This window comes from Trachurus trachurus, assembly GCF_905171665.1.
Source record: "Trachurus trachurus genome assembly, chromosome: 20".
Taxonomy (NCBI): domain Eukaryota; kingdom Metazoa; phylum Chordata; class Actinopteri; order Carangiformes; family Carangidae; genus Trachurus; species Trachurus trachurus.
In genome coordinates, this window is record NC_139911.1 from 19,436,997 (window position 1) to 19,451,789 (window position 14,793).

At 40.6% G+C, this 14,793-nt stretch overlaps 3 protein-coding genes across 6 annotated transcripts in view; 2 read left to right on the plus strand and 1 right to left on the minus strand.

Moving 5' to 3' along the window:
- abi1a (abl-interactor 1a) overlaps positions 1-3,501 on the plus strand; it is a 53,245-nt gene extending 49,744 nt beyond the window's left edge. For all 4 annotated transcript variants that reach the window (XM_083995542.1, XM_083995543.1, XM_083995545.1 and 1 more), the window contains 2 exons: positions 700-885; positions 1,674-3,501. In XM_083995542.1, the coding sequence (XP_083851668.1) occupies positions 700-885; positions 1,674-1,849 (362 nt within the window). In that variant the 3' untranslated portion in view covers positions 1,850-3,501. The remainder of the gene's footprint in view (positions 1-699; positions 886-1,673) is intronic.
- Positions 3,502-4,186: 685 nt separating this feature from the next.
- Positions 4,187-8,337, minus strand: pdss1 (prenyl (decaprenyl) diphosphate synthase, subunit 1). Its single transcript, XM_083994980.1, has 11 exons — positions 8,125-8,337; positions 7,159-7,223; positions 6,904-7,036; positions 6,605-6,735; positions 6,243-6,384; positions 6,047-6,158; positions 5,847-5,956; positions 5,663-5,743; positions 5,368-5,481; positions 5,153-5,233; positions 4,187-4,478 (listed from the first exon to the last, which is right to left on the minus strand). The coding sequence occupies exons 1-11, from the start codon at positions 8,278-8,280 to the stop codon at positions 4,338-4,340; spliced, it is 1,266 nt and encodes a 421-aa protein (XP_083851106.1). The 5' UTR covers positions 8,281-8,337; the 3' UTR covers positions 4,187-4,337.
- A 22-nt stretch (positions 8,338-8,359) lies between these two features.
- Positions 8,360-13,655, plus strand: LOC311003269 (protein adenylyltransferase SelO-like). Its single transcript, XM_083994981.1, has 19 exons — positions 8,360-9,253; positions 9,337-9,455; positions 9,538-9,666; positions 9,941-10,005; positions 10,114-10,170; positions 10,261-10,359; positions 10,807-10,874; positions 11,018-11,105; positions 11,203-11,272; positions 11,435-11,507; positions 11,593-11,676; positions 11,770-11,899; positions 12,368-12,412; positions 12,523-12,604; positions 12,714-12,806; positions 12,918-12,994; positions 13,085-13,128; positions 13,245-13,324; positions 13,411-13,655. Exons 1-19 carry the CDS (start codon positions 9,028-9,030, stop codon positions 13,531-13,533), a joined length of 1,752 nt encoding a protein of 583 aa, XP_083851107.1. The 5' UTR covers positions 8,360-9,027; the 3' UTR covers positions 13,534-13,655.
- The last annotated feature ends 1,138 nt before the right edge of the window (positions 13,656-14,793 follow it).

Here is a 14,793-nt window from a genome sequence, read left to right on the forward strand (position 1 = left end):
GGTGACGAATAATGCTTTTAATAGTAATACAAATGTTAATGAGGGAAAATTACTGGACAGGGCAGGAACCTTTGCTGCCACCTGCTGGTCCAGAATTGCCATTCTAGTCTAATATCACCAATTGAAATATTGCTGCTTACATTGTTTCAGAACAGAAACCTCTTTAGAGATCAGTGGTGGATATTTATTAATGAATAAGGTTTAAGTCGATTATATTGTTAGATGAAATGTTCATGAAGCCATAGTGAAGACATAAACCTCCATAAGACCTCTCTTTATAGCTTCTTTTGTCAAATATGGATGCTGTCACTCACACCCGATATGCTAAAATAGCATGACTCGGCATGTTGGATCAATTAGTTCCCTTTTTTGTGTAAGTGCATGCCTGAACAGAGCCACAACAAGAGGAGCACAAACTACACAAACCACTTAAGAGGCTTAAATGCACAGTATATCATCCTATTAAGTGATCTGCGGGAAGTCCTAACAGCAATGCAGCCTGCTTGATGAACTTCATATTCAGAAACCTTGCACGCACACACACCGTCCTGCATGTCTTATCATTTAATTCTGCATGGTTCAGCCGCCGCCGCCCCCCCCTCCGTCACCGGCTCATGTAAACCAGTGAGTCCTGAACCCCCCGAGCTCAGCTAGGAAAGTCTTTCCGGGCGTCTCACTTCTCTGTGTCTGTTCCAACAGTTGCAGATACTCCCACTCCTCCTCCCCCTCCCCCTCCGGATGACTTGCCCATGTTTGACGACTCTCCTCCCCCACCGCCGCCGCCTCCTGTGGATTACGAGGAGGAGGATGCTGCTGTCGTGCACTACGACGACCCCTACGCTGACGGAGACCCGCAGTGGGCTCCCAAGAACTACGTTGAGAAAGGTTGCTTTTTTAAAAAAGAAAACAAAGAAAAACTAAATGAAGTCATCATAAAGGGATAGTTCAAAATTTTGGCAAATTCGCCTATCGCCATAATTCCTATAGTCATAAGGGTAGGTTAATTACCTTTAATTATCGGTGCATGTTGTTTTGAGATCAGCGGGGCAGAGACGTGAGCTGCTCAGAGAACACAATGAAGGTGAACGGTACAGCAGGTCCCCTGTCCCTCAAAACTCATCGAATACACAATCCAACAACTCCACAACGCATTTGTGGACAAGTTGTGACCTGCACATTCACCACACTATGAAATAATAATGTAACATTACGAGATGGAGTTGTTTTCGAGGCAAATGCATAGCTGGAACTACATTCCAGACACGGCTGCTGGGCGGAGTGATTTCAAAAGCGCAAGTATTTCCGAGTATTTGCTTCATGTGTCGTAATGTTACAAAATTATACATGATTATTTCATAGTGTGGTGAATGTGCAGGTCACAACTTGTCTACAAGAACATTTTGGAGTTGTTGGATTGTGTATTTGATGAGTTTTGAGGGACAGGGGACCTGTACCGTTCACCTCCAGCTGAGCAGCTTGCGTCTCTGCCCCGCAGATCTCAAAACAACATGCACCGATAATTAAAGGTAATGAACCTACCCTTATGACTTTAGGGATTATGGCGAACTATCCCTTTTAATGATGACTTCATTTAGTTTTTCTTTGTTTTTGAACTATCCCTTTAAGCCTTCCATTTAATGCTCACTTTGTCCGTCTCCCCCTCCTCCCGTCAGTGGTGGCCATCTACGACTACAGCCAGGACAAAGACGACGAGTTGAGTTTCATGGAGGGGGCGATCATCTACGTCATCAAGAAGAACGACGACGGCTGGTTCGAGGGCGTGAGCAACGGCACCACCGGCCTGTTCCCGGGCAACTACGTGGAGTCCATCATGCACTATGCCGACTGAAGGGACCTCGCAGTAACAGTACAGTCTATTTATTCAGTCATATCATAATCCACTGAGAGACTGACAGCAGCAATCTTGACTCCACATAGACATAACTGTATGATCCTCTTTTGATATGACAGAATGTTCTTTCCCTAACTGATTGCAAATAAAATGAAAAGTAATATCTATTTAGTTTATTTTGGTGTTAAATGGGTGGGTGGGGGACATTTATGGAATATGTAAAATAATAATGAAAAAAAAGAAGTTTCTAAAGAATTGGACTGCACGCGCTCTCATGGGTTGAAGACGACGGCCACACAGCTGAAGGATGTACATCTCGCCTGGACAAAGATTTTTGCAATTCAGAACTGAATCCTTTTGTGAACAAGAGTATTAGGTCTTACGGAACAAATAAAAATTGTTAATGTCATATAACGCACCTTCATCGAAGTGCTTGTACTGTCAGTTGTATATAATGTGAGCTGCAGCCACTCGGGTTTTCTGTAATGTAAAATTCAGTGAATGTTGATTATATGATAGTTTTCATTAGTGGTGCCCTCCTCGACGCCATGAGGCCCCCCGTTGTACGAAGAATAAACACAAGACAGACGGCCTGTCGGTAATTTACAACTTCAAAAACTGTAAATGGTATTTCAAAGAGAAACAGTAACTTCTGAAAAATCAGTCTCGGCGTTAAAAAGCATGCAAAATTTTAAGAGATATAATGTAATCTTAAGTTTATTGCCATTATGCTTCCATTATGTTCTAAGTGTATTCAACTTTTTTTTTTTTTTTTTTTTTAATTTTCATTCCACTGTTGTAATCACTGAAGTTTTTAGACTGAAGTAAATTTCACACCTTCCCATGGTCTCACCCTTTTAAAATGCTGATTTGCATTGGATGTTAAAAATCCTTAATATGAAACAGAGTTTGCTTTGCCATGCATTTAGATCTGTTTGAAGAAAACACATTCCATTTTTGTTTTTTGCTTCTTAGCAAAGCATCTGAAGATAATGTCACATCACTGTTATTACTTCTGTACTAATCCACACACAATCTTGTAGGATACATTGGTAAACTGGCAATAACGGGCTTCAGCTCTGATAAGACGGCGTGCGGTGGCGGTCAAGGCTGGAATTGTCGTGCCTAACACTGCCATGCGACGATTCAGATGTAACGCAGTAGACCAATAGACAACTCTAATACCTCCTCAGTCTTCTCAAAGCAACAACGACCTGCTCTGGGTTCAAGGACCATGTTGACTGCTCTGAACATGAACTCCTCTGGGCTGCACAGGTGTACATATTTAACTCGAGTCAGAAATCAGCCAATCAATATTAGGTTTCACTCAGGTCTTGATATCATCTTGGTAACATTGCGTTTTTTTTTTCTTTTTGTTAGCCCTCAAAAACACTCATCTAACATAATCTTGACTTTCAGAGGCAAGGTTAACATGCAGTGGTCGCCATGTACCATTTCAGGATACTGCAGCTAATACCTTGGTATTTTGCCCATTTGCTTTAGTATTTACAATAAAGAGAAAACATGTACTGGTTCAATTTGCTGGGTAGAAATATTGAGGTTTATCTGTCTGCCCTTCATTTGTACATATAAAATGTTGATTGAAAAATTAATGTACAGTCTTTTATAATAAACAATTCTATGTACAACATGCACGTGTGGTCGGTTGTGTGTGGAGGAAATTAAAACGGCACAAGATCGATTTAAATAAAAAAAAACAGGTGGTTTATTGAGCACTCAGTCATTGTAGATGTTAAGGCCTTCGTTGTTACAGGGCACTTTGCAATACAGAAGTAACCTATAACATTTAAACAAGTCAAAAAGACACATGACTGTTTTGGCCTTCGAGGTGTGGACGGATCTCCAGAGACATTAACACTGGTCCAGACAAACACACCCATGACAATTATGCACTTTTCATTTCATGTCATATCATTTGGAATTTAAGATTGTACAACAGCGCCACAGCTCTGTACTAGCAGGTAACAAACTGCACTAATTCACAGTCTGCTAGTCGGAGGCATAGGAGGCAGTTGCAGTTACAGTACTGTATGCAGTGAAGGTTTGGACTGCAATTTGCAGTAGCATCTGAAAACTTGACATTATAATTCATTTCCAAATCATCACTGTGTGATGTGAACTAAAAACCACGTGTGTGTATACGTCAAACCATTATAATGCGACTCACCCACATGTATAATTTAGGAGTTTTAGGACCGTGAAACAACAGGTATCAGTTCAGAGAGACTCCTGTGTGCCGTGTTGGCCCCGTGATTCTGATCAAGTGCTCTGACAGAGCTTGCTGCCGTTTTTTTTTTTTTACACAGAGTTGGCACTAAAACCAGCACCAGGCGTCCCTCTGAACCAAAACCATCCATCGCTTCTCTCCAAATGTCTCTTGTTTCTGACCCCTACACAGGGGTCCACAGGGTGAGTTGCCTCTCTGCAGGTAGCTGCCTGAAGTGAAGCCCCAGCAGGAAGGTGCTCACTTGTCTCTGGTGAGCACCATCTCAGTGAGCCTGATGAGGGCGTCTCTCTCCGGGGACGGCCGGAGCATACTGATCTGTCTGATGGCTTCTTGACAGTAGCGCTGCGCCAGGTAGTTGGTCTGTTGGACGCCATCGCTCTGAAACAGGAAGAGAGAGGGAGGGGGTTGTCAGAGTTATAGTCTCTTGTCATCTTTCCAGACACAGGTTACTGAGCATTTACGTCCAGCATCAAAGAAGTTCTACATCTTTTTAAAGTAAATGGGTGCACATTGGAGCATTTTATGATTCAGTTTCATGAAGAGAGAATAATGGGTTGTTATTAAATACACAAAACAGACATCAAGACATGGGGAATAACTTGTTGGTCAATATTCACCAAATTCATCACAAACCCTAAAGGAATAGTTCACCAAAAAATGAAATTCAGTCACTGTTGATGGAGACCCGGGAGGGGCGTTCAACGTTTTTGTGTTGGGCGCTGTTACTCTCATATAAAGTTTTGAGCGCCCCTCCCGGGTCTCCAGATGCACTTTGAGGAATAAAAAACGACTCCGGTGTATTCATCAGCATGATGGTCAACAATGACTGAATTTTATTTTTTGGTGAACTATTCCTTTAATGTGTATTTCATCATAATCATCTCTTTTGAAATGTTGTACACAGGAAGCAGAACTTCATGTAATTGGATATAATCATCTTTGACTGAAAATATTAGGTTGAAACTTTTGCCACACCTGTAATCTCTATTCAGTAGTTAAGGACATCAATGCAAATCAGACCAACACTTGAAAGAATCTATCAATAGTCGTACCTGAAGGACGTATTGCCACGCTCGATCTACGTCTCCAGTAGAGCTGAAACGTCTCATGATCATTGCATGAAGCTCAGGAAACTGAAAAAAGGAAAGAAAAAAACAACGAAACAAAACAGGATGATGCATGGTATACAAGTCCATGTGCCATAATGTGATTCATATGTCCAGTTCCTATGAAGATGTATGCACACTGTATTTATTTTCAGTCTCACCTGCTGACAAGCAAACAGAACTGGTCCAGTAGCCAAGCCCAGTTTGAGATCTGCAGCTGTAGGCTTCCCCAGCTTACTGGCTCCTGATGTGAAGTCCAAGACATCATCCACTAGCTGCAGGCAAGACACAAAACAAACTCATATCATAACTCTGCACCTATTAACCTTGAATTGCTTCCGTACACCATTGTGGATTAAAACCAAATGTACCGTGACACTGTTTAACTAGTGTGAGCTCTCACAAGTCAAACTGCAGGCTGTTTGATGTCATTTTGCTGATCAAACAGTCACTTGCCTGAAATGCGATGCCAACGTTCTTCCCATACTGGTAGGCTATTTCATGCACTTCAGGATCAGAATTTACCAGAATGGATACCTTGAATAACAGAGGACAAACAGTCAACAAAAACACATTAAGTGTAGAAAATGCGGCTTCTCTCCATCTCTGGGTTATTTGTGGTGAGACAGAACGTACATACTGCTTTACAACTGTTTGCAATAAGACTCGCTGTCTTCTTGAAGGTTTTCTCGAGGTAGTGCTTGAATCTCTCGTTCTCGTTCTCTTTGGAGCCCAGCTGCATGAATTCACCTGGAAGCACAATTGGCATTGATTAGACAACAGTAAACATTATATTACGTATATTATACAGTATTGTGTATATTAAGTGCTGTACTTTACCTCTTACCAGGTCTTCTATGACCTGGGACAACACTTTAACCACAGTGTTGTTGCCAATACGAGCCAAAGCCATGGAGGCAGCCGAGAGGATGAAATCTCCTGCCAAGATTGCCTGGAACAAATAAATTACATACACACCCTTATTACACATGGTCAGATAAGAAAAAAAGGGAGAAGCTGATTATATTTCCCTTACCTTTTTTTCACCCCACACATCATTGATAGTTTTCTTTCCTCTGCGTTTATCTGACCCGTCTATAACATCGTCATGCACCAGGCTGGCAGTGTGGATCATCTCTGAGATCATAGCTATGGCCCTCTGCCCTGGGAGCAGATCTCTGCAGACGACAGGTTGCAGGAAGTGAGGTGACATAAAACCCTGGATTATGATTCACATAACAATTCAAGATTCCCTATCACAAGCTTTCATCCAATTCACTTCAACCAGTGTATCACAGGTCACATGTTGTGCACGAGTTGAGTGAAACTGAAACTTTAAAGACTAGGCTATTACTGAGTTAAAATATAAAGGTCTGCACTGCAGTGACACCATCTTACCCTGCTCTATTGCTGTGGATGTTGAGGGCCCGGGCCATCAGGACAACTATCATTGGTCGGATTGCCTTGCCCTTGCCATCAAAGTAATAGTCACACAGAGACTTCAGCTCATCTTTAGACACAAACAGCTCCTGTGAAGCGTAGTAATAAAATCCATGTTAGCTGAAAATTCAGACTATTTAACAGACTAATACTGAGTTAAAATATAAAGGTCATTCATCGTGGAAATTATAAAGTGTGTGGGTGGTGAGACTTTTAAATTCCGCACATGAACAGTTTTTTAGTATTTGAAAACTTACCTTTTTGATGTCATCATATAAACTTGTTAGGTCTTTCTGGGCTAATGTGAAGGGGTCCTTGGGTTTTGCATCACTGTGTATCGTCCTGCAGCAGCATAAAGTTGGTGTGGAATACAGCAACCGTGACTTGGGTCTGCAGGGTACATAAACATGAAATGAGAAAACACAACACATCATAATATCACAAATCATAGTGTAAGAAATTCAGATATAACCGTACAAAGTCTTTGGTTGGACAACATCATCACAACTCACCTGTTTAGAGATGAGGTAAAGTTTAAAACGTTTGGGTTGATTTGTCTGAATGATGATGGCCGCCCCTGAAAGTCAAAATAGAAAGGAAAAGATGAATGACTTGTGGCACATGCAACAAATCAGTCTTGTGCGTATTATAGTACAATGATGTGTCCATTATGAAAATGAACTAACAAAATCTGACCAAGGTTCCCCCAGTTATGTATTCATTTTGTAAATTCAGAGATTTTAGTCATGTGAAGTTGATCTATAGGCCTATTAGTTTACAATTTACACATAATGAGTTTTCAATAAGCCAATTTTAGAATTCAAACCCTGGCCAAGCAGAGCCAAACATATATGAGACCACCATAAATTAAAGAGAACAACCTTGTTGTAGAATTTTTGACTGGTGATTTGTTGACATTGATAGGTCCTTTTGTGTTTATATAATCATGGCTCCCCTAATATAACTCTGGAGATTTTGCAGTAGCATTTTCTAAAATCAAGTGTTTTGTCAGGCAAGTCTGGAACAGCCCATAAGAGTCAATGTCAAATGAATGAATGGATGCAGAGGTTAAACAAATCTAAATGAATGATTACTTGACATGCGGACACTGGTTACGGTTTGTAGGACACCGGGCTAAATAAAGGACAGAGCTTAGTGTCCCTGCCCTGTAATATCAGAAGAAGGTCTTGACCTTTATGCATGGAGCAAGTTGAACGAGCCAACACCCCTGCAACAAGTCACCATTCATTTGAGAAAACCTTACAAAACACAGGAACCATTTGCAAAAGACACACGGCAGCTGTTCCAGTCCATGTGCCACACACTGCGGTAATAACCCACCAGCAGAGTCCCACCACCTCTCAGTGGGGACCGGCTGACAGCTCGGTGGCGTGTATGACCTTCCTCGTTGGGTTTGACAGTACAGTACTACCAGTTCCTTCCCTCCCGGTGTCCTGGCTGCCAGCCACTAAACTCACCTCGTTCCCCGGCCTGGAGCTCCACGACGGCCGCCCCAGAGAGGACGCAGAGAAAGACGCAGCCCTGCAGTTAAAATGCCACAGGGTTTCCAGTAAACTTGCACTCGTACAGTTTGTACTCCACCTCCGGCATTGCCTCCACCACGGACCCGCCATGTTCCCCCAGCAGCACGCGTCACCTTCGGCTTACATATACGAGCGGAACCGGAAGCTGGGAACCGGCGTCGGTCGATGACGCTGTATGAGGAGGATGTAGAAGCGTTAGCTGAGAGTTCAGAGAAACACAAGAGTTGTTGTGTTTTTGTTTTCTTTTTTCTAAATGACATTGTTTTCGTCAGGGATGCAGAAAAGAAAAGAAAACTATGACTGTTTCGTCTAGAAACGCATTCAGTGTTAGTGTCTGGAATAGCTTGTTAGCTAAGAGTTAGCTTAACAAGCTGTGAGTTAAGTTAGCTAATAGTGTTTGTTAGTGTTTTCAAATGAGCTGACGCTTATTATATGAGATAAACAGACCAAAATTATAGCTACCTTGTTTCCACGTAATAGTTTGTGTTGCATTCGTTCATTGTTCAGCTTCGCTGTTTGAGCAGAGAAACAGCAAAGTGCTCTGTGATGGTTGAGAGAGTAGGTTAGCATGAGTTACTACTTAGCCAGTTGCCTTTAAATGGCTATGCCTTTTCTGCTTTAGTAATAACCATAGACTGTAAAAGGTAATAACACACATAACATGTAATTGGACGTTTTATTATATGCAAGTCTCTTAATATAAGTTAGTTAAATTTCAAGATTTCATAGTATTTTTATTTATTTATTTAAAACCACACTGACCAGCTGAGGTTTTCAAATATACAGCTCCACTAGTGTTTACAGAGTCTGGTGTATTTAAACAGCTGCTCTGTTGACATGTGGACCATCACCAGAGTGCTAGTCTTTGCTCTAGCAGCAGCATCCTGCTTCACCCCTGTATGTGTCCAGGACTTCTGCCAAAGCAGCACAGACCCTGACTGTCTCAGTAATGACGACGACACACAATCAGACAGACAATCTGTCAAATCCAGGTGGAACATGAGCTCCTCAGACCTTATTCAGGACATGGACAAATTCAGAGTGTCCTGTAAAAAGATAATTGGTAAAGCTGATTCTTGTCCTCACAAGTTGATATAAAGAAAACTCAGATCATAAATAACACAACTTTTTATGTCTTTTCTACAGAGTCATTCCCTATCGATGAGGTTGATGCCAACTTTGTTCGCAGTGTGAAAAACTGCATATTTTCCAAATCCATCCCAACCCCACTGAAAGGACCATTAAGGCTGGCAGCAGTTTCTAAGGTGGTGATGTTAAGTCAGCAGAAGCATCGCAAATTTCACAATAAACTATGACAAATTAATTTATCTGAAATTGGCTCAACAGGATGTCGTGGAGGGCATCTTAGATCTAGATATGGCTGTAGCACAGTCAGTGGATTTCCTGCATTACGCAAGTGGTGGCAGACTGCTACGAGGATCTGTACCTCTTGCACACAGATACGGAGGTCATCAGGTAAAGTTTGGACTTTATGTTTTTTTCTTACCTTTGACACTTTTGTCCACACACACACACACACACAGCAGCTCCTGAGAACTCCTGCATGTCCTTCTGATCAAATTACAGATTTGATTTTAAAAAAGAAAAGTGAGTTAGTTTTTGACGAGAACCATACCAAGTTACCAACAGATATATTCACCTGAGTACTAAACTGGATCAGACGCAGATTGGTGCCAAATAAATAAGGAAGCTCACCATAGTTAGTTTTGTCTATTCCCCCCTCCTGTAGTTTGGTTACTGGGCGGGTCAGCTGGGTGATGGCAGAGCACACTCCCTGGGTCAGTATCACAACAGGTGAGGACAATTGATATTGATATTTAATGTATTTTTAAATAGATATTCAAGCTGCATTGCCAGTTGGAGCCTTTACTCATTTTTATCATAAAATGTACCATTTAACAGGAAGGGAGAAATATGGGAACTGCAGCTTAAGGGCTCTGGAAAAACCCCATATTCAAGGTATGTTTCCCATTTGAATAATTTGATTCAAAGTCTCCTGAATTGCACAGCTACCTCAAGAAGCTTCAGTATGTACGTATCATGCTACAGGTCAGGAGACGGTCGAGCTGTGATCCGCTCCTCTGTCAGAGAGTTCCTGTGCAGTGAGGCGATGCATTCCCTGGGTGTCCCCACCAGCAGGGCTGCCAGGTCAGAACAACACTGATGAATGATTTAATGTCCTGTCTTATTAAAAGGTGTCTGTCATATTTTTCTGCATAAAAAAATACATTTTATACTGCACACTTAGAAGTGGCAGTTTTTGCAATTTTGCTGTTAGTTATAAGTGGCTTAAGGCATTTATTTTTTATCATAAACATCACTTAAAATAGTTGTTGCTTCTAAAATGTTTAACAAATGTGTTGAAAGAAGCAAACAAGGCATTTTTAAAAATTGTTTTTCGAATACATAATATAGTGAAAGAATCCGGTAAACTGTAATGGACCACCTGCTTTATGAAAATTGAGTAAAGCTTTATTGTTTTTGCAAAAGGGCAGACGTGAAATGTAAATTCATGAACCAGGTGCGTGATGTCGTCCTAACCTTTTAGCGGCTCTGCAAGTGTTATTGATCTGCTACTGCCTGGCTTTGTTTTAGTCTAATTGTCAGTGAGGAGCCAGTCTCGAGGGATCAATTCTACAACGGCAATGTGAAGAAAGAGAGAGGTACAGAAAACTTCAATTGTACTCATTACCAGTTGCATTTAAGTTCTCATTACATACTTAGCATTATAGTTGTTTCACACAGTTCCTTGCAAAATTATCTTAATCTTTACCCCACTTCAACATATTATTGGTGTTTACTCCAGGTGCTGTTGTTCTGCGGTTAGCCAAGTCATGGTTTCGAATTGGATCATTAGAGATTTTGGCTCAAAGTGGGGAAATAGAGCTCCTGAGGTGATGCTGATCACATGATCATAACATCAGTGTTTTCATGTCAATTCCTTTTCAACAGAGCAATTCTCAACTAACTTTACTGTCCTTTTGTTTGTAGAAAGCTGGTGAACTTTGTAATAGATGAATATTTTCCCTCAATCAGTTCAAGTGACCCAGATAGATATTTGGTGAGTCATGTAAAAATATATACAATTATATTTCCTATGCAGTTTTTTTTTGTTTTGTCTCTATTTTTCACTTGTGTTTCACTTGCATGTAACAAAAAAAAACACAGACACCGAAAAGGTTTTGAATGTTTTGACTTATCGCGGAATTATTTTTATTTTCAGATGTTTTTTTCTACAGTTGTAAATGAAACAGCACATCTGATTGCCCAGTGGATGTCTGTTGGGTTTGCACATGGTGAGAATCTGTTCTAGCCCTTATCACTCAGTGTGCACCATCATCTACGTACTCACATACTGTATATTGTGTGTCATCCTGACAGGTGTGTGCAACACAGACAACTTCAGCCTCCTGTCCATCACCATCGACTATGGACCATTTGGTTTCATGGAGTCATATGACCCCAGTGTGTGTGATTATGAATATCTGTGTTTCATCAAAATATCTCACCTCACTCTTTTTTTTTCAAAACTCAAACCTCAGTCCTTTAATTTTGCAGATTTTGTCCCCAACACCTCTGATGACGAGGGCAGATACAGCATAGGAGCTCAGGCCAACGTCGGACTGTTCAACCTGGAGAAGCTCCTGGAGGCTCTTAGTGCTGTGCTTACACAAAAACAACACAGAGAGTAAGAAAGCCATGATACACTATGTGTTGTACGAAGGAGGCTTTGAGTATTATGCGACTTGTATTGACCGCTATTCACCACCACTAGTAGAAATGACAGCAACACTGATATAATTTCACAGGATACAAACTCATATATTGAAACAACATAAATATGTTAGGCTTTGTACATCATGATCTTTACATTACTAGCTAAAATATTGGCACAAATATCAAATATCATTGGAAATGGAAAGTAAAAACACAGATCCTAGTTTCACCTATTTAATCTAGCCTGCACCAAAACTCTGGTCCATCCCTCTTTCCTCCAAGGAATTTGGTTTAAATTTGGTTGTTATCCTACTGACAGTTGAATAAACCAGCAAAGAGACACATACTGTAACCTTTTTGGTCAAATTTTTTGTCTCTACAAATCAAAGATACTCTTGTGCAGTATAATTATTAATCTACCTCTCCTTTCTTTTTTCAGAGCTAAAATCATCTTGAAAGGATATGTCAATATTTATCAGATGAGGTGAGCTCTATATGAATCGGCCTTTCCCAATGATCACCCTCATATCCCGTATCTAAGCCATGACAGGAATATTGTGATATATTATGTTCTTATTTGTTTTTCTACTTCAGGATTCACCAGATATTCAAAGCAAAGCTGGGGCTCCTTGGTGAAGAGGAAGAGGACAGCTACCTTATTGCTTTCCTTCTGAAGGCAAATCCTTTACAAATCTGAGCTTTGTTCTTCCTACTAAACACTGGCTGTGTGTGCATTGGACTGTATTTTATTTAAACCTCAGTATAATTTGTGTTTGTCTGCCCAGATGATGGAGGACACACAGTCAGACTTCACCATGACCTTCAGACAGCTCAGTGAGGTTTCAGAGCTGCAGCTTCGCATCCAGAACTTCACACAGGTTAAAGTGGTTAAACTGAATTTTCACAATTATGTACAAATTCTGGTTTTGTAACAGAATTGCACAAAACCAATTCATGTTTTTAATAATCTTCCTTTGTGCATCTTTTAGATGTGGGCTCTTGAAGACTTATCATTGCACAAGCACTTCTCTGATTGGCTCAGTATGTACATCCACCGGGTCAGCAGGTAATTTAAAAGTTGTAACGTCACACCATATTATGGCAGTTTGGTAACCAACGTTTCTCTGAAATATTACTTCTTTCCCCTCCTGTTCAGACAACATGATGAAACCGAATTGGATCGCCAAAACAGAATGAAGAGTAAGCCACTAACTTCTATAAAATCTGTTAAGTAATCGTGTTGCAATTGAAATGTTACTGTAGAAACTTGTGAAATACAGGAAGATTTCCATCTGATTGTGTAAAATATCTTACAGATGTGAATCCTAGATACGTGTTGAGGAACTGGATGGCAGAGTCGGCCATAAGGAAAGCTGAGAGGAACGATTTTTCTGAGGTATGAATCTGGTATAAACTTATTTGATAAAGCCCAAGCAGTAACCCACCTTTCTGTGACAAACTGTGACATTTTTCTCCCACTAGGTGGAGCTGCTGCATCATATTCTGTCCTCTCCCTTTGTTACACAAGAGACTGCAGAGGAGGCAGGCTATGCAGCAAGACCTCCACTGTGGGCTCAGAGGTTAAAGGTCAGCTGTTCCTCATGAGTGAGCCCTGGACAGAGCAAAATACTAAAAATTAATTAGATTTACAACTTATCTGATTTTCTGTATTATAAAAGTTATTCCTGCCACAGTGGTGGGATATATTTGCTCCAAAATGTCAAGGTCAAGGCTTTTCGATGTTCTTACAAAAACTAGATTATGTTCTCAGGAAATTGTATCTGCCGTCCTCCTGGCGGCTAAATGCTTTCAGACATCCTGGGATTCCTGTTGGACACTAAAATAAAGACAAAGATGCTGCTCTGAGATATTGTTGTGCTTTTTTTATAGATCCATCATCCAGGTCCATACAGTACAGTTCAGACATTTATTTCACTCCATTCACATACAGCTTTCACACATCAAAGACATAAAATGCAAACTAGATCCAGTGATTTTTTTTTTTAATTTTACTTTGCGATTATGAAACTTAGTCCAGGGAGGCTGTTGCTTTTAGACAGATGTCATATATCATGTGTTTTTAAACAGCCAATGGCAGCAGGTTGTACTCACTGACAGGAGCAACGCCTACTCATTCAATACAGTGAGAAAGGATGGTCAGTCCATGCTTTTCTTCTGCCATCAGGAAATAAAGAGATTTATCTAGTAGGTTCAGGTAACAGTGTAGAAGATATTCCCAGGAAAGTCATTGACAGTATTTACAGCTCTCCATGATAACATGGCAATATATACATTTGAATAAAATGTGTCTTAGAAGTATGAAGACATGCACTTTTTTATGTCATACAAAACAAAAAGAAACACACATAGCTTTGTTACTTACACTGATGTGACAGGTGTGTGTGTGTGAACTCAAGTTTTCATACACTTTACAAAACTGGTTTTGAAAGCACTCACCCTTGCCCAATCCATGCAAGATTGATATGGATACGTACATAATAAAAGAACGATTGTCTTGTTGGGGACATGACGTCTGTATTGATCTATAGTATTTTCACCTTAGAGATGTTATAGATGGCTGGGCAATCACCTGAAAAAGTACCAAAACCACTGGCTGGTGTGAAACCACAACTTCCATGCCTGAGAAAAACCACAGAAGTGTCCAACACAGTAGTTCCTCAAAGGCTAATTTGGAAAACTAAAACTCACACACAATGGTTTCTGTAGCTAATTTCCTCAGTATTTCAAATTCATCAGAAATTGAAGTTCTGCAAAACTCGAGTGCGTGGCAGCTTTTAGTGACGGCTACATGGTGTCCCAATAAACTAGCTGTTGGCACAGCGAATCTCTGCCATGTTCGTGGTG